Source organism: Columba livia, chromosome 13 (assembly GCF_036013475.1).
Source record: "Columba livia isolate bColLiv1 breed racing homer chromosome 13, bColLiv1.pat.W.v2, whole genome shotgun sequence".
In the NCBI taxonomy this organism is placed as follows: Eukaryota; Metazoa; Chordata; class Aves; order Columbiformes; family Columbidae; genus Columba; species Columba livia.
The window spans coordinates 14,184,814-14,208,086 of NC_088614.1; the positions used below are offsets into that span (position 1 = coordinate 14,184,814).

Consider the following 23,273-nt stretch of genomic DNA (forward strand, 5'->3'; position numbering starts at 1 on the left):
TGGTAGTTTTGTCTTATTGGCTTGCAAACCATTTAGGGCAGGAATATTTTTTTGTGTTGGACTATTTGTGTGCTCTCTAATGTAGTAGAAGTAAATAAATGGTAGTTATTTTAGTGTAAAATAATCTTGTAACCATGAGGTTGAAACAGTTTGACATTTTTACTGTTGGAGATGCAAAGAAAAATTCTTTAAAAGAACCTGAGGGTACCTATCTCTCCCTTTTGCTTTATTAGACAGTGGTCATTTTGTTCTTGTTTTAAGGATGGCAGTGATTATGCATTTGGTATTTGTGGCTTAAAACTAATGGAAAGTAAATTAATTGCAATGGAAATATTCCATAAAACTTGCATATTAAAACTGACTCAATAAAATTAAAACAAGAAAAAATAAACCATGTATAAAATAACGAAGAAAAAATAAAGAAAACATCATACAGACTGTTGAAACAACATTTGCAATATATTTAAAAATCATTATAATTTTAAAATAGATAAAGATCAATTTCCATTAGGTTGAGAACAAAGTAGTTGCTAATAATGACAAGAGTGTGTTTAAATGGAGCAATGTTTTACATATTGGAAATAATCCTAATAAATATTGTAAAAATGTAAATTTTCAAATTACTAGAGTTATTAAATAAAAATTAAGTTGCTTTGCAGTAAATGGAAATGATGTAATAGATATCAGTTATTAAACAAATATTGGTTAGCTCATACTTATCAGGGACAGTTTCCTGCCTTTTATGTCACACTCTGTCTTTATTATATGCCTGGATCATATAACTGACTGATAAAAAACACTTTACTGTGTTTCTCCACTACATTAACTCAATTACTGTTCTTGTTCTCACAGCACCTGTTTGTTAGAGATGAGCTCAAGCAGTTCAGCAGAAGTCAGGTTCCTTTGAACATCTGTGGGGTTGGAAGCACACACGTTGGTTGGTTTGGTATGCATGCCAAGACAAGACCCAAAGTCTGATCCAGCCAGGAGGTGCTTCTGTGGAAACTGGCCCAAAAAAAGCTAGAGAAGAATTAGCTAGTGGCTTCGGTTGCTTCTTTTTTCCATTGGATGTTTTCAGGTTGTAACCTTCTCCATAGTGAGTATCAGATTCTGTGTAGTTTGCTAATGTATAATAAGCTTCTGAAGGAAAGAACTAAACAACACAAAAACCCCCAAGGTTTTATTTAGCATGCTCAGTGGAGTCCCAACACACAATTGTAGAGGATTTTTCTTCTTATCTAATTCAATGATATTCAGCCAGGAAGACCTTTAAGGGGAAGATAGTAAGATACAATTTTTGATTGTTCCCGTATGATAAGAAGAAAAGGGTATAATTATGTGAAATCAGTTTCTCTTCTTTCTTTCTCTAAAAACAGTTGAAGGACGGAGACAATTCCTTAGCATGACCCCAAGAGAAGAGAGGGAGGACTCTCAGGGCAAAATGCTTCAGAGCCTTGGGTCTTAGAGAGGACAGACATTAGAACTGTTGTAGCGCTCCTGGAGATGATTTATGTGACCAGTGAGCAGAGATGGGCTGATGGTCCTGCTTCCTCAGAGCTACCTACTGCAGCTCACAGAAACTCACTGTGTGAAGAGATGCAGAAACAAGGGCAGAGCATGGATGCACCAGTAGTGCAGAGTAGACATGTGGGTGGACTGGCCACTTTGAGCTCCAGGCTTCCTGGTTGTAAAATAATATATAATACAGTATAAAAGGTTATAACACAGAAGGCTTAGAGATCTTCAGACTTAGTGAAAAGGCAGACCATCTAAGTATCCCAAACCCATAATGTGCCATATATAGACACTTTCAGAGTTTCTGTTTTTCCCCTCTCAGGACAGCAATTTAAGGTTCCTTCATTCAGGGAGCTGGGCATCTTCTTTACATTCTTGAGCACTCTCGATTCCCACTGAAAGCAAATAAATGGGGGTGGGTTTTTAACTGCACAGAAATAGTTAACTGTAAAAAATTAAAATTTCTTATGTTCTGTCTTTGACAAGTGACACATTATGTAGAGGCTGGTTTCAGATTAGCTCTAGCACCTCTTTGCACCTTGTGTTAGTGTCCAGAAGCTACTGCAGCTGTAAACCAGTTTGGGTTTTGTGGTCATTAGGTGCTCAAGTATATTCCCAGTATGACTGGTACAGTTAAATCCCTTGAGTAATGGAAAAATAATAATATGCATAAGCAAAGGAGAGCCCTGAAGAAGGTTTGGTTTGTGCTAAACAGGTGAAACCTGAGAGGGATAGGAAGACAAAACTCAGTGGGGCTGTGTCCATTGACTGATGGTATTTTACAATACGTTTGATACACATCTTACATGTTTTACGTGTATTATGTACATTTACAATGTTACTGCATTTTCCTTTGGAAATGTGAGGAGCCAATTTTAACACTTCCTGAGATGAACTGATGAAATACAGTAAAAATGGTGCAGTTTTAAATGAATTCAATTCACATTTTCTTCCTAAAAAAAGACTGCCTGTTGCCATTCTCTGAAAGCGCTTGTAGTGGGATGAGCAATATGAATAATTAAGGAAAATGGGTATGTGTGCTCCAAGAGGAGACAATTTTGGTATTGAACATCCTTTATTCTTACATTTCTAAGATGAACTAAAAGGACTTTTCATTTCTCTAGATTCCTCCAGATTTCCCATCCTTAACATTGTGCAGCATGCCTTTTCTCCTGTCTTAATGACATCCCAAACTTTTGTTGAAAATAATTGATTGAATTTAAATTTCCTTAAAAGTTTAAGAGGTAATGTTACAGTATAAATTTCCTACCAAACACTAAGTAGGGAAATATCCATTAGTGAAATTAACTACAGTTTCTAGGTAGCTAACAATGTGCAGTATACAGTAGGGCATGGCTAATGAACACTGCAGTGGGTGATATTTCATTATACAAATTAATGCTCACATTTTAATGGGAAAGTCACATAATGAATCTCAGCTTCAGTGACAGCAATTAGAGACACAGATTGTCCCCTTCTGGACAAGGCACTGTTTAGCAATAAGCAGCTGTGTAAAAAGTCTTCAGGTTTACAACATATATATATGCTTTGGGGGAATTAGTGTACAGTTTATATTAATGTACTGAATCTTCCCTGCAAAGTAACAACCATACTTATCTCTCTGCCTTTTAACTAAGTAAAGACATGTAAAAAGACTAAATAAATATTACAGATGAGATATAAATAAAGGAAAATATTCAATTATAAAACTTTATAAAATTAAAATATTGTATTGTAATGCTGCATGCACAATTGAAAGATCTTTATTAAACTGAGTCAGAAGCATCAAAAGTCTGTCCTTTTACAGGATAGGGGTAGTTTCATCTTATGGAGAAAAATCACTAGTAAAGGAAAGTAGTAAAGAGAAGAAGTTAACTAGTATTTCTGACAAACAGATTAATTGTGTGGTGAAACATGTGCAGGATCCAAAAATAATCCTACAGAACCTTTGATATTCCATTTGGTTTAAAAAGTGTGAAGTGAATGATTAGAATGATAAAAGAAATTACCGTGTAAGAATAGGCATAATAATGAACTAATTAAACCATACAGCAATTCATTTCTAAAATATCTACTGCACAATGGGTAAAATAGGTTATCAATAACTGTTTCAATGGTAAAATAAAAAATGCTGGAAAATGTTTTCAATATTTTCATTAAGCACTATTCTCTGGAATTATGTTTGATTTCATTTGCTCTGCATAAAAGAAAACTATAGCTTGTTTAGAAATGTGCGGGATCAAATTGTGACATGCATTGTCCCTGACTGGCTGCCAAAGCAGGTGTCGGGGTTCTTGTGGGGATGCGCAGCCCTCACGGCACTGGGGGGCAGCACTGCTGGGGCAGTGGGACATAGTCCATAAACCAACCCCATAAGAAATCTGATTTTAAAAGGAGGGGGGACATTCAGCGGAGAAGTGAAGTCTAGGATGCAGTACAGATTTTTAAGCAGCTGTATGTTAAGTGTAAAAAATGAAGAAACAAGACCACAGCACTAATATAAATAGATATTTAAGAAGTACAGAGACTTGATAAGGGAAACTAAAGTAATAATAAAAATATATATGTGGGTATTAGGGTTATGGAGAACAGGGTAAAATTCTGTAGATCTGGCAGGTCTAATTGGAATCTTACTAATACTGGACATAATGGATTAAAAAATTATCAACCATGATATAGGAGACTAAATACTCTTTTTACAGTTATTTTCCAAGGATACAATTTTGCCTTTAAGTATTTGGGCTATTATGCTGTAGCCCACTACATTTTAGTATTTTTTAGAATGCATGAGACTGGATAACTTATAGATAAAGTCTTAATAACCCTGGCTGAAGAGCTCTCCAAATCAAAGTTCATTTAGAAAAACAAGTCTTGGAACATAGATCAAGTTCCAGAGCACTCATAGTAGTAAAAAGGCTCTGGCTATTCTAATATTTCCAAAAATAAAGAATATTAACGCCTTGAAATTATAAATGGACTACGCTGACACAAGTTTTGGATAAAATTACAGAATGAATTTGTTAACTAATTAAGAATTGGTAGCATAGTTAATTCAATTTTATTTAATGAAAGTAGTTTTTATCGAGTTTCTCACTTTCTCTCGAGGCTTGTGAAAGTAGCTTCTATGTGGCAACCACCAAAAAACCTGGTATACAGAGATGAAGTGATACATAAGTGGAAGTTCCACAGCAGTGCTTTTACTCCATCTATTTGGTATTTTATCATTATTTGAAAGGGTATATAAAATCACTGTTGATAAAATTTACCAATGGCACAAGAATGGCAAGATGCTAAAAATCATTGGGAGGCACTGATTAGTCACTTAGTCAAGTGCCTCTTTTCAACAAGATGAATTTTAAATTAGAAAAATGTAAAGGAACTAATACTAGATGTGTCGATGAACTGGGCCTAGGATTATGGTAGAGAACCAGCAGAATATGGGCTGTTAGTTGATTGCTATAGCTGTGGATGTAAACAGTCTTGGACTGTATAAGATTAATATCCAGTTGAAATTTCATCAAAGCTTTAGTGGGTACCCATAATTTAAAAGAACATTGACGAACTGGGAAGGGTGTTCCACTCAAGAATGAGAGAAGGTGAAGAGGTGACTGGTTTGCTATCTGCAAGTACCTTCCTTGGGGAATAGATTTTTTTAATAAAAAAAATCTGTTGAATCTAGCAGGGAAAAAGGTAGCAGTGTTCAGTAGTAAGAAGCTGACACTGGACGAATTCAAGGTAGAAATGGGGCACATATTTTCTATAGTTGACTTAACCAGTCAAACAGTTTTCTAGGGATGTGTTGGATTATTCTTCATTGCTGTGGTAGAAACAGAATATGTTCAAACTAAAATAAGTTTTTTTTCAAATTGTAGTTATGGTTTGATGCTGGAATTATCATGTGAGGATCTTTGGCCAGTGTTGTACAGCAGATCAGACTATATGATTGTAATTGTCCCTTCTGCTTTTAAAATCTGTAAATCTATTTGTAATCTGGCTGTGGTCTTCTTGCACAGCCTGTAGAAGATAATTCCTGTGACTAGTATGATCAGATCACGTTCTGAGCAGGATTGGCAATAGGTTGCATAAACGTCTATGTTGTTTATACAACCTACTATATAAATAGACCTGTTTCTACTGGGAAACATGTCTGTTTCCATTTATCTACCAAGCTTGTGTGCAGATTTTACAAGTAGCATTGAATTTTTGTTGTTTTACTGTATCCTGGTATAAAATAGTCCTTGTGAGATGTCTTGTGTCTTGTAAAAGAGAGTGGTAGGCAGATTGGAACTGTGATATGTTGCCCAGATAAGTTATTCTCTATAAGATGTACGTGTATATATATATATATATATATATATATATATATATATATATATATATATATATATATAATTTTTATTTTTTTCTTTAATTGTACAGACTGGGACATTCTTTCCACTCCATTGTGAAAATGTTTGCATGGATGCAAACAGGGCAAGATAATTAGTAATATCAGGATGGTCATTACCTTTGTGAACAACAAAAAATTACTCTGGGGTATGAAATGCAGAAAATTATTTTGAAAAAGTCATGTTCCTTCACACCTACATGGCAATGTTAATTTATGTGAATTGAAATTAAGTGTTAAATAACTCATCCAATCACTGCTCTTGGGGAGTCATTACACTAGGTTGAATTCTCTGAAACCTTTACTCAAAATATGAGATACAAACAGGTTGTATTCTAACAAGAATCATAGCCTACCTCTCTTGTCCCCTACAGTATTCTTTGGATATATAATATTGCAGTTGCTGATAAAGTCCTGGAAATTAGTGCTGCTTTGGATTTACCATCGAAACTGGCTTGGGTTTTGGTTAGTTTGGTTTGGTTAGTTGGTTTGGTTAGTTTGATTGAGGTTAGTTTGGGCTTATAACTCTGTTTTATCATTTGTACAGGGACTTACCCAGGGCATAGCTGGCTGTTAATTTGAAAGGGTGAAATAGCATCTAAATATCTGCACAATTGCTGAATTCAGGAAATACTGACACATTAAATATAAGATTCAAAGGTAATTTACTCCATCCTACTCCGTTCTCCCAGTGCCTGCCCTTGAAATAGCAGTGCTAAGATTGCTTTGAAGTAAACTAATCACTGCCAATATTTGGATCTAAAAGAGAAGAGAGAGGTTTTGAATGGTTCCCTTTGAACAATGTTATTTGGCCAGTCCTGTATTGTACAGGTGGCACAGTGTGTTGCTACATGTTGAGTTCAATTTCAGACCTTCAGTTTCAGATCTCATTTCTAGCCATGCAAGAGGTGGGAGCACCACAGAGACAGTGAACCAGGGCTAGGAGGGATTTCCACTTTTTATCACACTGTCTCAGTCAGTGTCCTCTTTTAGGCCAATGCCTATCGCGTTGGTGGCAAGCTGCTGAAAGGAAGCTCACTCAGTGGAGGGGCAGAAAATATAATGACTTCAAGGCTTAGCAATTCAGAATGCCTTGTTGTGCCCAGTGCTGAAGACTGAAGGTACTTTAGAAGTACAAAATATTACTAGTATTTCCTCTATTTAGCATATCTTAACCCACTTATAGGCATTTTTACATATATTTATTGAACAACTCCTGCGTGTTTTCAGCAAGGTCAGTGCAGTCTGTCTTGCAGACTTCTCCCTGCAGAAATATTTGTCCAACGGCTGACATAGTGCCTGCAATGCTGGGACACACTTTGAAACAGTGTCACTTGATGTGCAATGTGAACACACACTGAACTATCATTAGAATAATAGGAAGCACTAAATATAATTGTGTTAAAGATTTCCATAAAGGGATAGGAGATGCTGATGAAGAACTTTTCAATGAAGTGGAGTAAAAACTCAGAAGCAAGAGCATTTAACCTTATAAAGTCTGGTACTTGTTTTTCACCAGACTGATTTCTTCTTAGGCGGCACTTGAAATACCTGTGTTATGTCAGAGGTCACTAGTGACGGTCAGTAGTAACTGGTGGGACAAACAGCAGAACAACAGAAAGTGACTCAAAACCATTGCAGTATGTACATGCTGTAAAAGCAATATTGACATTTGTCCATGTTCTGACTGGCAGCACAGCTGTCAGAGTTTGCACCTTCCCAAACAGCCTTGCAGAAGTGCAAACAAATCGACATCCACTGTGTTCCATCCTCTTGTTCCTACCCTAAAACACTTGTGATGGGGGTGTGTGTGCTCAGAGTCTCACCTGAGGCCAGGGAAGCCCAGACAGACGTGATCCATCTCCGTTTAGTGGTTTTTGCGGATCAGTAGGAAGTGTTTGCTTTTGCACAAGTCCCACTGAAACGCTGCCCTTACTTCTTCCTGGTGGGATGTCAGAACTTAATTAGGCGATTGTAGAAGATTCAGAAGTTGTGCTGAAATGTTTAAATCTGATTTCTTCTGTTAAGCTGCATGGACCTAGGCCTAAAGCATGAACCATGCTAATTACTACCTCTTGCTCTGCTGAACACCTCTTGTTTAAGGTGCTGCACTTTTCTCCTCTAAAAAGGTCGATTAATGTGGTTGATGTAAAGCTCTCATGTCTCACCGTTTAGCTTTAGGATTATAATATGGATTTTGAATTTCCATTGCTTGTAATTTGCTTCATCCCCGTCTGAATCGCAGCCCGTACCCAGCTGTGCTCACGGTCAGTCCGCCTCCTCGCACGGGCTGTACGGTCATTTGCGTGTGCTGCTCTTGCATCTCATTAGTGAATTCCTGCCATCAGTGACAGGAGCAGCTTCCCAAGTATTAACCAGCCTTTCAGGGCAGCCTGTAGCTCAAATAACACAAGTTTGAAACCCTTTCAATTTTGTTTTGAGCAGATTTTGAGGTCATTTGAAAACAGGTAATTTTCCAGCTGGTTTGGTGAACTACATAATGTTATATAACATACGTACTGTGAAGGAAGTTTTAGAAACAAATATTTCCATTATACCATTTGGAGAACATTTGCCTTTGTCTTTTGGGTCATGTAGGAAAAAAATCTACATAGAGAAAACAGTTTCTTCCTGTGGAGTTTCCTCATAGAAATAATTGCCAATATTGACAGTTCACAGGTCTTTCAGATTCCTGTCACTTTTAGTGGGGATTTCCATACTTTCTTTAAAAGCAACTCTGCATTGCTAACAAGTGCTCTGCAAAAATTTAGATGTTCTTTTGCTTAGATGTACATTATTTTTGGATACGTCTTTATGATTGTATGTAAATATTTACTATACATGTGACGTCTTCTACCTCTTTTAAAGTATAGGAAGAACAATGAAAGTTTAGTGTGGATTTCAAATATATATTTAATTCATGAAATTAATCTTATATGTTTTAAAACTCTATTCAAGGTAATCCTAGAAAAGCGCTTGTGGTAGGTAAATTACATATTTTACTACTTAAGCATTAGAAACTTCATTTATACAAACATAAAGAAGTGCAAAAAACAGTAGATAATGCTAATTTCAAATACAGAAACTAAATATATTTTGTACTTTTTTATTACATGATTTCTTTTTTATTTTATTGACTACTTTTTATTTTAACTGTATGTTCTTACATGCTGCAATCATAATGTAGTGTAATGATATTAATATTTTATAGAATCTGTATTTATAGTTCTTTATTTAGAAACAATGCAGTAGGTCTGCAGATCTTTGAATCCTTCTGGAATGGTGCCCTCCAAATAATGATAAATTACTTGTGCAGTATGCCATTTGCTAATTATATCCATGATTTACTGCAGAGCAAGACTTAAATCATTCATTTCAGTCTTGCGTAACAGTGCCATAAAATTTTTAGGTTTAAAAATGGTTTCCATGTGTATAATTTAAACAAATTTTAGAGCAATTGTATACACAAAATATTGCAACCATCCATTTGTTACATTCTTTGTCTCTCTTTTTTTTAACTTGTACTTTTAATGATTACTGTGGTTGAAATTGTTATGCTTCATTTTCATAATCATAGCTTTTAATTCTACAACAGTTTTCTACGTGTTAGATTAAGAAAAAGATGGCTAATCGTGTGTAGATACCATGTCATTCCTGAATAGGCCCACATTCTGGAAACCCATTTTAGAAATATTGACTTTATGAATTAGTTTTCAACTGAAAAGTAGTTTTAAAAAAATAATTATTGGCTCTAAGATCTTGTTTTCAAGTGGATAATGTTGATTTTTTTTCCTCACTCATCTGTACAGATAACTCTCTTTCTTTATATTTTTTTCTTTATTTATACCTATAGGTGAGAAGCCCTACAAGTGTCCACATTGTGATTATGCTGGCACTCAGTCTGCATCCCTCAAATACCACTTGGAACGGCACCATCGGGAGCGACAGAATGGAGCAGGGCCACTCTCTGGGCAGGCTGCAAGTCAAGAACACAAAGATGAGACATCAAGTAAAAGCTCTGTGTTTATTAGACCAGATATATTGAGAGGAGCCTTCAAGGGGCTTCCTGGAGTTGATTTCCGAAGTGGCATGGTCTCACAGCAGTGGACATCAGGAATGCTGTCTTCTGGAGATCAGCAAGGACAAGCAGCTGGCATGTCATCTGAAGTATCTTCAGAAAACATGAAGGGTTCAGACATATCTTCCAAAGGAACACACTTCTCTGAACTTGGCCGTGCTTACCAGAACATGGTTGGGAATGGTGTGAACTTTCAAGGGTCTTTGCAAGCTTTCATGGACAGTTTTGTCCTAAGTTCTTTGAAGAAAGAAAAAGAAATGAAGGATAAAGCTCTCTCAGATTCACTTTCAGCAAAGGGTCTGGGCTCAGATGGTGGCGAGGAAAAGATAAATAGCAAGTCCTCACAGCGAAAAACAGAAAAGTCACAATATGAACCTCTTGACTTATCTGTAAGGCCAGATGCAGCCTCCCTCCCAGGTTCTTCTGTTACTGTGCAAGACAATATTGCTTGGCATGGCTGCTTATTTTGTTCCTTTACAACTTCATCTATGGAACTAATGGCTCTGCACCTCCAGGCCAATCACTTGGGCAAGGCTAAACGTAAAGACAGCATCATAGGGAACAACAAAGACCAATCTAGAGAAGCTTCAACCTCGGTTAATAAAGTGAACTTGCTCTCCTCTTCAGTGCAGTCCAGCAAGGAGGCAGTAGTTTCAAACATGCTGAGCCAGCTGGACTCAGCTTCTGAGAAAATGACCCAAGGACAAAATAAAGAGACCCTGGGCGAACAAAAGAGCACTGCCTGGCCCAGCCACATGGAATCCACTTTTTGTAATTTTACAACAGACTTCTATAAGCAGTTTGGTGTTTATCCTGGTGTTATTGGCACAGGAACACAAAATTCTTGCACCAGTAATGAATCCGAAATAAAAACACAATCTGAAGATGACCCAAATATTCTGCTCTCTGACTCTGTAAATAAAAATGCTACTGATGACCTTTCTGACATAGCTTCATCTGAGGATATGGAATCTTCCAAGGAAGAAAACATTGAAGATGAGGACATTGACACAGAACCAGATATTATGAATAAGCAGTTATCTGCCCTAAATAAAGAAAGCAGTGAAGGAGGCGACAATATGCAAAGTGCAGTCACCTCACAACCAACACAAGGGCTCGTATCACCACTGCCACAAGCGTCAGAGAAGCAGTGGCACGGTCAGAATCTTCTATCTTCCCATGACACTGCACAAGGAGTGATGAAACCCGAGCAAGTTCAGGGTCCACAGGTCCTGGAGAAGCAGATGAACATGTTGTCAGTCCTAAGAGCTTACAGCTCTGATGGCTTAGCAGCCTTTAATGGACTTGCAAGTAGCACAGCAACTAGTGGATGTATCAAGAGACCTGACTTGTGTGGTAAGTTTTAGACCTTCTTTTAGACCATTTCAGAAAACACTTGTGCAGAATCATGAAGCTGCTCTTTAAATATACTTAGTCATGTTTGTTAGTAATACATTTTTTTAAATGTTAAACCCTGTGGGCCAAATTCTAGTCTTATATGTGGTCTAATCCATTGAAATCAGCAGTGCTGCATGCATATACTTATACAGGATTTTAGAAAGAACTTGCTTTTTAAACTAGAGTAGCAGCAATATAGACTATCTGTGCTAGTGGCATCTGAAGGGGATACTCACTGCTTCAGCATACTCAAAGGAGGAAAAAGTTTAAAAGAATTTACATGGTAACTTGCAAACTTTTCAGTATTTTGACATAAGAACCCAAGAAAAACACTGGATGCTTTGCCAAGCAAACCTTGCTTTCTTTTTTCTTGCTTTCTTTGAATTGGGGTGTGTTCAATCACCACAATACTGATGAAATCAAATGCCAAGTGCATGGAATACGTCTGCCCGTGGTGAAGAGTCTTTTTTCTTCCTTTTCCTCCCCCTTTTTAAAAATTATATTTTTCTGATTTGTCTCGATGGCACCCGTACAGTAGCTGCCCTTTACTATTTTCACTATTCTAACTAGCAGTTGTACAAATTGTGATTTGTCCAATTAAGAATATGCCTCCAGGTAATTAATAAACAACACAACAATCAAACAAAGCCACCTTTTACCCTTAGTCTCTAATTTACAAAACTGCAGTCTTACTTCCTCAGATCACACACATCGTATTTGACATAAATGAAAGTTGAATCTACTTGGAACAGATGAGACTGAGGATTTTTTCCATTTATCTCCTATTTTGTCAGCGTAGTTCTTGTTTTAGAGTGTAAATGCTTTGAAAAACAGTATCACTTTAAAAAGAGTCAGCAAAGGACACAAAAACCTTCAGCATTGCTTGTTTCACTTAATATCCAAATAATCAGAAAACTCATTGTCAGAGCTGAACATGCATAATAAAGTGTATTCCAGTTGAAAAAAAAAAAAATTAACTAAAGGTGATCAACGGTTATAAAGCCTGACAATTTAAAATGAAGCCCTAGATGTGCAAACAATTAAGAATGGTTACTCTGGTAAACTTAAGGTTAGTGGGAGCTTTGTCTGACCTTATAGAATAGTATATGTGCTCAAAGCCATAACCCTTTCCTCAGGCCCCTCTCTGTTTATCCAAGTGTATTAAATAGTCTGATAAAAAAAGTCTGATTCCTCCTCACAAAGTTTATCTCACTTGTATTCATAGAGCATTTTGGCTTCACAATATTGTCATTACTTAAGCGGAATCATGAGCACCAGTATCTGCATGGCCTTACTTGTAAACTTCTATGTCTTGATGCACTAAGAACCGATTCAGGTAGTTGGAAATATTTCCATTTTCTTCAAAATCAGAAGTTACATTACTGATCCTTTGAAAATAGTAGATAGTTGATTTAATTTGCAGCTAGTAAAATTCTGCTTGGATTTACTTCTCTCTATTTGTGGAGTACAATCAATCAGTTACAAAAAAAAGAAATACAGTAGAGAAATGACTCTTTAAACAAACAAGTAAAAAAACTGGAAAACTAAGATTAGTTGCTCTGTACAAAATATCTTTATACTTCTTCCCAGACATAAGATTTTTAAAACAAGAACAAAAAAAACCCTCCAACATTTTTATTGAAATGAAGTCATGTTACTTCTGTTAGTTTTTTGTTTCATCTTTCAATCATTTCAGCAGACATTTTATGATGGCTTGAGTTTATATGATTTTAAAGACCATATCCCTTTCATAAGCTCTGCCCAGTGATAATGGATTTGACTCGAAGTATGAAGGGGGAAAAAAAAAACAACAGAAGCTTGTCTGTTCTACTTTTTAAGCCATTTTTAAATGGAAAATGCAGTGCAAGTCCTCCTACTCCCCCCTCCAAAAATAGCTTTTTAAATTCTTTACCGACATTCTGTTGAGTGTTTGCAGAATATAAGTATTAAGATTGACTGTTTAAATATATTATTTCATTTTTCTCAATATTTCACAGCAAAAGTGGGTGAAAATGAACAAGCCCCTTGTCAGTTGTTCGTTTTCTTTTTGGTTGGCTTGGACACCACCCACTTGAAAGGAGTGGTTTTGGGGGATTTCGTTTCCTCAGTGACGTTTTATGCTGTGAAATCACACTCCATCTGTGCATACTAGTGTGGGGAATCTCACCTGATGTTCCTGCACTTCCAGATTAGCCATCAGGAGTGTCCTGTTCATTTATGAGCCTCCTTCCCCCTGTGAAAGCCCATGACCGTAGTCATCTTTCCCTTTGTCTCTCCTACTGTCTGAGAGATCAGAAAACTCGAGACCCACCTCCAGCATCCAATTCCAGGGCATGATTCTTGTGTTCCTTTGTATTTTGGGAGACTCTATACATTTGCCTTTCTTTTTACAGCCATTGATGTGTGGGTTGTTGACATCTCAAGAGAGAACACTGATACACTTGGTGCAGTCCTTGCACAATCAAAATAGCAAGGCCTGGTGCCCTTTCTGCAGTCAGAACACAGTGGAAGTAAAATGGAAATAAAATATCTCAGCTTCAGTTATCTGAGATTGTTTCTTTCATTGGCCACACTAACCAATTTCTGACTGCATAAAAACAAGCTGGGATTTTCAGTAATCCATGTGGATCATTTTTAGTTGGCAGATTTTACCTTAAGATAATGGATCAGTTTTTTAAGCACAAATCTTGGCATGAAAAGGGTTTAATTGCTAGAGGACAATGTCACCAAGTCACATTGTTGTTTTGGAAAGTCACCACACATGGGACAAGCAGTCCTCAGTTCCCCTATGTGTAGAATGAGAGACACTGATGATGTATACATAATTCCTTTAGGCTACTAGTATGCTTCAGGCTGTAAGGATGAAAGACACAATTAGAAAAGAACCATAGTTACTGCGTAATACAAAAATTTCCATGTCAAAATGCTGCTGAGAAAAATCACAATTTTTTGTAAAATATCTCCTTTACTTATTTAGCAGAATAGGAAAGAACAGAAAGAAAGAAAAAAATACCATTGATGAATTTTGAGTTACTCCTGACCTGTACTTGGGTTTGGAGCCTCAAGGAATTATACCTAGGAGCTGATCTTGTTAATCTGTGCTACCACACTGTTTCTAAGAAGAAGACATTAGTTTCCTTGCTGGTTGACAGCCAGTAGCCCAGCGTGGATGGGAAGCCCAGGGTGATGGCTCCATGGCTTGGTAGCTGTCTTGAGCATCCATGTACTTTGCTTTCACATCCCTTGCTTGTTCGAGAAGTTATGCTCAGAGGCTCTAGACCTACTTTGTGTTTAATTTTGGAAGACCTTTTTCCTTTTCTTTTATGCTCCTCTCTTTCTCCACTTGTCTTCCCATAGACATGCAGCCGTATCACAATGGTGTTCTACCTCCTGTTTCAAGTTATTAACATACACATGATTTGGACAGCATCTATTTATGATAAGACCCTTTCCTTTCTCTCTCTCCTCCCCTTTCAATTTTTCTGCTTTGTATCTGAGATGGTAAAATTTCCTGCTTGCATCTTCTGCTTGAAAAATACCTGGGCTTTCAAAGAAGAGCTGCTGCACCACAGAACTATTGGCCGGAGATAGTCATGGGTGTTAGCTGGGTGCTTGATTGGATAGTGCTATTGAACCAACACTTAATGATGTCCGAAAGTTTTAGTTCCAAGTTGTCTCTGTAAATCTAATTTGCTTCCATTCATGCTTGCTTTCCTCTGCAATTAGTGCTGTTTTCTCCTGCACAGGCTCCACCCCATCATCACTTATTTCACTGTATGGAAACAGGGCAGGCCCCTTCTGCTGTTTGGTAGCAGCTTCAGGGTTCTGATCCTGTAAAGGACTGAGCACTTTCAGTTTCCTTTGGAGCAGAAAGCATTCAGCATTGCACAGAATTATTAAAATGTTCAGCATTGTAACTTTCTGAAATACCTTCCAAATGTGGAACTGCAGCACAGACAAGAGGGCTGGGCAAGGGGAAGATCAATTGTGGCAGATTATTACAGCTTTATTGTCACATAATTACAGGGCTCTACCCCAATGTTTAAATAGTGAATTTAGTTGTTGTAAATTGCTTATTGCCACAGGTGTCAAAACCAAAAAGATTATTATGCTAACCCCTTCAGAGCTTCCACCAACATATAAAATACGGAAAAGATTTTTAATTGTTTGTGGTGGTTTCACTCTAATCTTTATTGCAGCTCTTTTACATTATAAAATCCATATTAAACAAAAGCAAAAAACGTGATATATCCAAGCTCTAGGACAGCTACAAGGCAATGGAAGGTCATGCTACTGCAGCAAATTGTAGTACTCCTGCCCATTTAAAGTGTCTTGCAATGCACTTAAGTAACCCAACATTTTGCCCTGATCTGCAGTTGAAGGAGTGACCAGAACATTCTTTTCCTTCAAGGCAGAATGAAATGATATGGAAGCTTTCCTGCAGACTTTTGTTTACCCCTTTATGCTGATTTTGAAGAGGTTTCTGCAGTTTCAGTCATCAGGTCCAAGGCCTGTTTTTATTGCACGATCTGTGCTGCTGAACGGGGAATCAGCACCTCAGCCCCGCGCCGGGGTTTCAGCCGCACTTCTGGATGTCGCAGTGCCATTTGCATGGCAATATCAAACCGAACTCATATGGCTTGCTTCCTTTTTTTAATTAACTGGGAATGCCAGTGATCCAGCGAAGTTTGTGTTGCTGGATAAAAGGGCCGGTCTGTGAATAGCATTGTATTTGCCAAATGGTTCGCTAGTCATTTCAGTACAAACAAATGGATGGTGTCTGTAAGTCTGCAAACACTGTTGACATTTAGCCTTGTTTATGTTACTTTCCTTTTGCTGCATATTTTTGGCTAGAAAAGATACTGTCTGAATCAACATTGACTTCCTAAGCAGAAGCTAAGGACCCAGTCTTGCATCTCTCATTCTCGATGAGTGGGACTGCTTACATGACTAAGGACTGCAGAATCAGGTCCTGTGTTTATTTGACTTAAAATTTCATTGCTATATTCATGTAATTTAATTTGATTGTATTTTGTTGTTTCAGAAATCAGTCAGGTGATGAGTTCAGTATCACCATTTTGTTTACTGTTGAAAACTTTTATTTCTTACCATTTTTTCATGTTGCAGTGTAACATTCCCGTTCCATTTACGTTTCTGGAAATTAACCCCTAAAATATCTGATACAGCTAAGTGCTGAGTACCTTCTATTCCCAGTGAAACTGGAGGCATTCTGTCCCTCCTTGCAGCAGATCTGAAAGGGGGATTGTGTTTGCAAAAGGCGGCCTTGGTATGTGCCTTGATTTCAGACATCAGTGACCAGCCGCACCAAGTCAAATCCCTAGCACAGAAAGGCTTTTCTTTTCCTTGCAGAGACAAAATAATGATGTAAGCTTAGAGCTGTATGATTTTACTCTGTTTCATCTCCCAGACAATATATTCTTATTGTTTTTGTCATATCCAGGTCAAATTTAAATTATAATTTAGGATTAGGCAGAGACATAGAGATGTTTACAGGTCTTTCCAAAGTGAGACAATGCTCTGATTTGTGTTTTGGTTCAGGAATATATATTCTTGTGTCTGAGGTATAGTATTTCCTATAACTACTCATAAACAAGAACAATTTAGACATCTTTGTAAGGGAAAACTAAGTGTACAATTAATACCTATTAAGAGGCCAATTTTAAACAATTAATCTGACAGCAATTAGAATTTCTTGTCACAGGCTTTCAGAAGTAAATAACCAAATTCATCTTTGTAATCTAAGGAATTTAGGATACCTTTAAGTGGAGATGATCTTTTTATGCACAGCATTGCATATCTGGAGTTTCTGAGGTTTGCTCCAGCCTGTCTAGCTACCTGTAGTACCAGGGGTGAATAATTGCCTGAGGCTTATTAATTGTTTCAGCAAAGAAAAAAAAATATATACCTTAAGTGTAAGCATTAATATATGTATACACAATACATCCACAATATATAATAAACCATCACAATAGTACAGAAATAGAGGTCCTGAATATGTTCTGTTATTTATGTGTTTGGCAAGCTTAGGGAATGGACTTTAGTATGAGTGAAAATTCTCTTAACATTTTTAAGGTTATTTATTGTCATTTCTATTTGAGTTTTTAATGGTCCTGTATTTTGTAATGCTTTAGCAGGAAAAAATACTGTAGTTATCTTTTTCATATTCTTTAAGCAATATTTCTAGCTTAATATATTGTGCCAGGCTTTCCAATATTAACCAAGAAAGACAGTAAAATTCAATGAACAGCACTCTGACATCCACAATTTAAAACCTGTGATTGAAGTGAAATGTGTAAACTTCTGGTGGGTTATCATGTGCTTTGGAATAGAGTATTGTCGGAAGTAATTAGAAAATATATTAAGGTTACCTGGTAATGAAGGTATGTAAGTTTTAATAATTGTTGCTTTCTGAATAAGTGTCAAACTATATCTTTAAATGTATATGGAGTTACAAGTTAGGTCACTTCTGAATGGAATGTAAAACAATACTAAAATGCTTCAATAACTTATCTCAGTGTTGCTAATAAAAAAAAAGCTGTTAACCATTAGTGCAGTTTTGAGTCATTTTGTTAATTCATTCAAGAAAACTCTCTGAGAAACTGTTGTACCTTTTGGTAGACAAAGACAACTTATGCAATCCACAGTTGGTTGATGCTTTGAGGGGCAAACTCTGCAAAGCTACTTGTTGGCCTTGTAAAGACTATTTATGAAAAACGCAGTTTTCCAAGGAAGGAGTGGTTTGTCATTAGAATGATGCCATGTATGGATAGGCAGGTATGTAAAGGGGGGGCATTAGACTTGTTTTTTCTGTCACAGAAAATATCTTGGGAATATGGGACCTGTTTCTCCTCTGTCACTATTAAAATCTAGACATTTTTGTGGAGGCCACTGGGTTAAAAATGAGTACTGTGGGTTGAATTAAGTGTATAAGTATTACCGCCTGGGTGCTTGGCCAGGGTGAGCTGCATATTTGGGTCCAGGCCTGCAGCTGCAAGTGTAGCTTTAGTGAGCAACGGGTGTCCAACATCTATCCCAGTGGAGAAATACCGGGAGCATACAGCCCATGTGTGATCTTTGGTTAATCTTGCCTAGCCTTACATTAAGTTACAGTTGTCAATATTGCAGGTAGCACTGAACTCTCCTTTTTGTTTCCCATGGAAAGAATGTGTGATAATCACCCTGAAAGTAGCGTATGCCCTCAGACCCACATGCGATTCACCTGGGATAAAACAAGCATAAGGTAACAAGGAACCAGTGGCATCAGTGCCACTATGGTAAGTGTTTCCAGGATGGGACCCATAAGAGGTGGCCTGTTGCTCTGTGCACCACTGAGTACGCAATGGAAGCTGAAGGAAAACATGACTAGGGCTCCCAGTGTCACATCTTCATTAATGCTGCCAGTTTTGAATAGCATATTGGTACTTTTTTATTTATTCCACCAAAACACCATGAGTCAGGACCTGACATTTTCGTGTTCTGTGTCATACTGAGAAAAATCTGTAGTTCAGCAGTAGGACAATTATATTATTTTGGAAGGGCTAGAAATAAGACAGCATTTGTGAGACAACTGTAACATTTATCCAGACTCAGTGTGAGATTGTTCTTCCTTTTATTTGGAGAGCACTTCTAAAAAAGTATCAACTAGGAGCAAAGGAAAAAAAAAAACACAAGAAAAAGTGGCAATTCTGAATCCATTTAACACCCATAGGGTATAATCTCATCTTTTATAATACCACTGGCTGTTACATACCTAAACTTCTATGCAGTGAGCTGTGAATATAGTCGTTATTGTCCTATGGGCAATATGACTAAGGAAAAAATATCTCTCTAAAACAATGGAGCATTTGTCTGAACAGTGTAACCTAAGGTCCATAACATCAAATCTAAAGTTGTAATTATACAGCTGCAGTCACACCACTCAACTGAAGGCTGTGTCAGCACTTGTATTATATAAGAAATCCTGTTTCCAAGGGTTGATGAGTCATATGCAAAAAACATTTCTCACTAAACAATTGTTCTAGTTGTTCCAAAGCGATGTCGAGGTATGGGCTTTTCCCCAGCAGGACATGGTCGCGTCTTCTGCAAAAGCCCATGGCTTAACTCGGCAGTTTATTTTGCTAATGAATGTGTCTTTTCCAAGATAGGAAATTATCTAGAAAGTTTGGGGTTTTGTGCATTTTTATTATTGTAAAAAAGCAAACTAGTGGGAAAAAGCCCAGGGTGGGTAAGGTCTTCACTAGCAAGGGTTGTGACGGGTGAAACACGTCTTTCTCAGAAGTTATAAAATTAGGATTCTTTTTGCAGTTTGTCATCTCCAATGTTCATTTAAGTTCTGTGAGCTGAACACTTCCTTAGGAGAGCCAGTCACAATTTTATTTTTTGAGATGCCTTGAAATTGAGCCTTTCAAGCTCACAGTAACTGCTATCGCCATTTGAAACAGTCACATATTTGCTGGCAAGGGGCAAGACAGGAAAGAGTTTGTAGCAGCACCACAGAGGCGGACATGGAGCACTGTGCGTCCCTCCTGCATGAGTGTGAAAGGAACACACTTAGGATTGAGACCCAATACCAGAAACCACAATCATTTTCCTGGTACATGAAATTTCTAGATGGGTGTTCTGCAAGCGAGCGGCTTCAGCTAGCAGATGCCCCTGCCCGGAGCGTTGCCATTTACAAACAGGTGTTCCTGGGGCCGCCACCACCTCAGATATTTGCACCCAAGCCTCCTGGCCTGTTCCATTGTCCATGGAGCGAGACGTGGGCCAGCACATTTCTTTAAGCCGATCCCCTCTGATCCGGGGCGTCTGCAGTACCGTTCCCTGCATAGAACAGCCATTGTTCAGCTCGCAGAGCAACACTGGGGTAGAAAATAGCGTGCCATGCTGGGGATCAGAGAGGGAATTGTTCCTTAATTATCTCTTACTGAAGGAGAAATCCAAGGCATATTCCAATATGTGCCATGACTCTGGCAGAACGCGAGTCTTTTAAATAAGATTTGGGAAGAGGGGCTCATGTTCAGAAGCTGGCAGCCCTCATTCCTCCTGCAGGTCTACCTGTGATTCACTTGCTAACCATGGAAAAAAATAAGTTTTCTGCTTTGGATTCTCCATTGTGAAATGGAAAATAATAGTACTTATCTCCCTGGTAGGAGTGCTGTGAGGATAAATGAATTAATTAATGTTTGCGAAGCACTTTGAAGATGAAGAACATTATATAAGTCCTCAGTGTATAAGTGCTTCCTTCTCTCCTATAACTACAGTAAGCTATAAAAATTTATTGATGAAAATAAACACACATTGAAAATATGTGTTGGGTGCGTATATCCCTTCGAAACCCCAGCAGCGTTCATGAGCCCGATGTCCTGAGCAGCTCAGTGTGGTGAACCCGGTGCCAAAACCTGCCCCAGCTTCAGCCTGTGCCGACCTGCCGGCGCTCAGGGGCTCTCTGCACATATTTTGGCCATAATGTCTTTCCACCCAGTCCATGAATTTTGACCTAAGGGTTGTATGGAGTGCCAGCTGGGCTGAGCTGCTGGTGTTTGACCACTGTGGCAGCATGCTGGCCCCAGCTGTGCTGCAGAGCTGTGCAGCACCAGGGCCCAAGGCAGGCGATGGTTCAGCAGCGTCTCTGGTGGGTTGCTCAGACCCTCGCCCACCGCCAGCCTGCGGGTCCCCCTGTCCTGTTCCTGCTCACCAGCCCTGTGTCAGGGCTGAGGACCTGCCTTGCTGTCTGCCACCGTTTGTCCCCTTCGTTTCGGTGTCAGTGTGATGCTCAGCATTCAGTCCCCACAGTGCTCGTCAGGTCCCGGCGTTCCTGTTAACGCTTGCTGATCTGGTGGCTGAACTGGCTGTTGCGTGGTTTTTAATTCAATGGCAGTGACTTCAGTTGGCTACTTGTAAGTTAAAATTTTTATTACCTGCTTTTCAACATTACCATCCTAGGCTAGTCCTTGTTGCTTTATTTTTTTTTGTTTTTAATTTGAGCCAGGAGGTGCGTTTGATCCCGAATAGCTCACATGTATAGCAAGGCGAGTTAAGAGGATGCAGGGAAGGAAAACCAACACTTCAGCCATCTAGAGATGTAGCATTTATCAAGAAGGTCATATAAGAAAAGGTTTGTGAATTGAAATGAACAGGTTAAAGATGAAATTCAGGATTTCTCGGAGGCTCTCCTCAATTCACAGCTGCCACAGGGACCAGTTTGTGGACCTTAAGAGAAAGGACCACATTAGCCCTAGCTGTGTCTTGTTTCACTTGTCCCTTTGCACAGCTAACATTCTTCTGGTCTGTGCACTTGCTTTTCTTTTAAAGTCTTTCAAATCTTTTGGTAAGCCTGTTGCTGGTTTGCTCTAACATTTGAGGGGCTGAAGAGCACAGTGTGCGGCTCCTGCAGGCACAGGCATCCCGGGCAGGGGTTGGGAGCCCAGTCCCTCTCCTCGCCACAGGCAGCTGAGGGCTCTGCTCCCTGCTCAGGGTTTGAGGAGGGCGACAGCTTTTGCCCAGCAAAGTCTGCTCCCAGGCCGTGTTCAGCCAGATGCCAGACACACCAAAACGGATCCCTGGCATAGCCAGACATGCCCAAACTCTTACCGGCACCAACACACAGCCCGCGGTGCGGCTGTGTTTTCCATCCCCTAACATGAGAATTGTTTAATAACAGAAGGGTTTATGGGTGTATTTGCTAATTGTTATATAACTGTACGTTGGGGTGGAAAAAACAAAACAAAACAAAAAAAACAACAAAATAAAACAGGAAAGCTTTCCCAAAGGATAGAGGTCAGAATCCCTTAACATGACAGCTCCCTCTTTAGTTGCCAAAATGACTGACAGATGGATAAGGTCAGAAGATGAAAACCAAGCCATGGGGGACAGAGCAGTGAGGGGAGGGGGCCAATCAGTTGAATAAAAAACTGAGTGTCAGTGCTGGGGAAGGAGAAAACCGGCACTCCCACTAGAAAAATCCTCACCGTCTCCTCCCCTACTGTTTGTTTGGGGAAAATGCTGCAGCTTAATCAGAATTATTTACAAGATAATGGTCCATTGTTTGTAGTAAGACAGATGCTGTCTGTGGGAATTTGGTGTTTTATGCTCTGTGCATTACAGTGCCATTGCTGTGTACAGATGGGATCACAGTGGTATTGTTGTTATCCACTTTTGGAAATTTGGAGGATCCTTAACGTGAAAGGAGGATCCTTGAATAGAAAGAGTTTTTGCGGGCCCGAAACTGGGATTTCTCTTAAGGTAGAATTGTGTTTGTACATGTATGGGAGAAGAAGAGGACAGAGTGGAAGCACTTTACTTGAGACCTATAGAATGAAGGGTCCCTAGGCTGATTCTTCTGGGTGGTGGTGGTGGTGGACCTGAATTCAACAGATGGCCAAAGGCCAGGAGATATGGTGGGGTATGTCAGTGCTCCCTTCCTTGCTGGTGGCTGGCAGAGTCAACTGCTTAGAAGGTGATATAAGAAGTACACAAACACATCTGTGTGAGAGGAGGGCTTGCCTGCTGAGTAATTGTCCTCTGGTTTGCGATTGCAATGCGTGGTGTTCCTGCCATCTTCCCCATGCTGCAAGTTAAACACTGACATTTCTCTTTAATCAAAAAACTTCACCTTGATGATCTTGATGATTTTGTGTGTGAATCTGTGGGAAAGGTAGATTTTCACCAGATTCATACTGGAAAAAAAATCTTTATTTAGAAGATCAAATGCAAGATTTTTTAGATTTTTTTTTTTTTAATTTGTTTAATCCCAGAAGAAACTCTGTTTCCACAAGCATCCCCTTCTGGCCCAAGCAGAAAGTTCAATGTAGAGGCCTGGACCCTGGCAAAGGGGACATGCAGGTGCGTGACCATGTGCTACATGAGAATCGCTGC

The 23,273-nt window shown here is 38.7% G+C and overlaps 1 protein-coding gene across 14 annotated transcripts in view; it reads left to right on the top strand.

Annotated features, from left to right (window-relative positions):
* The window catches only part of ZNF536 (zinc finger protein 536), a 345,380-nt gene that overhangs the window by 211,873 nt on the left and 110,234 nt on the right, over positions 1–23,273 (top strand). For all 14 annotated transcript variants that reach the window (XM_021282082.2, XM_065028364.1, XM_065028359.1 and 11 more), the window contains one exon: positions 9,756–11,336. In XM_021282082.2, coding sequence (XP_021137757.2) covers positions 9,756–11,336 — 1,581 coding nt within the window. The remainder of the gene's footprint in view (positions 1–9,755; positions 11,337–23,273) is intronic.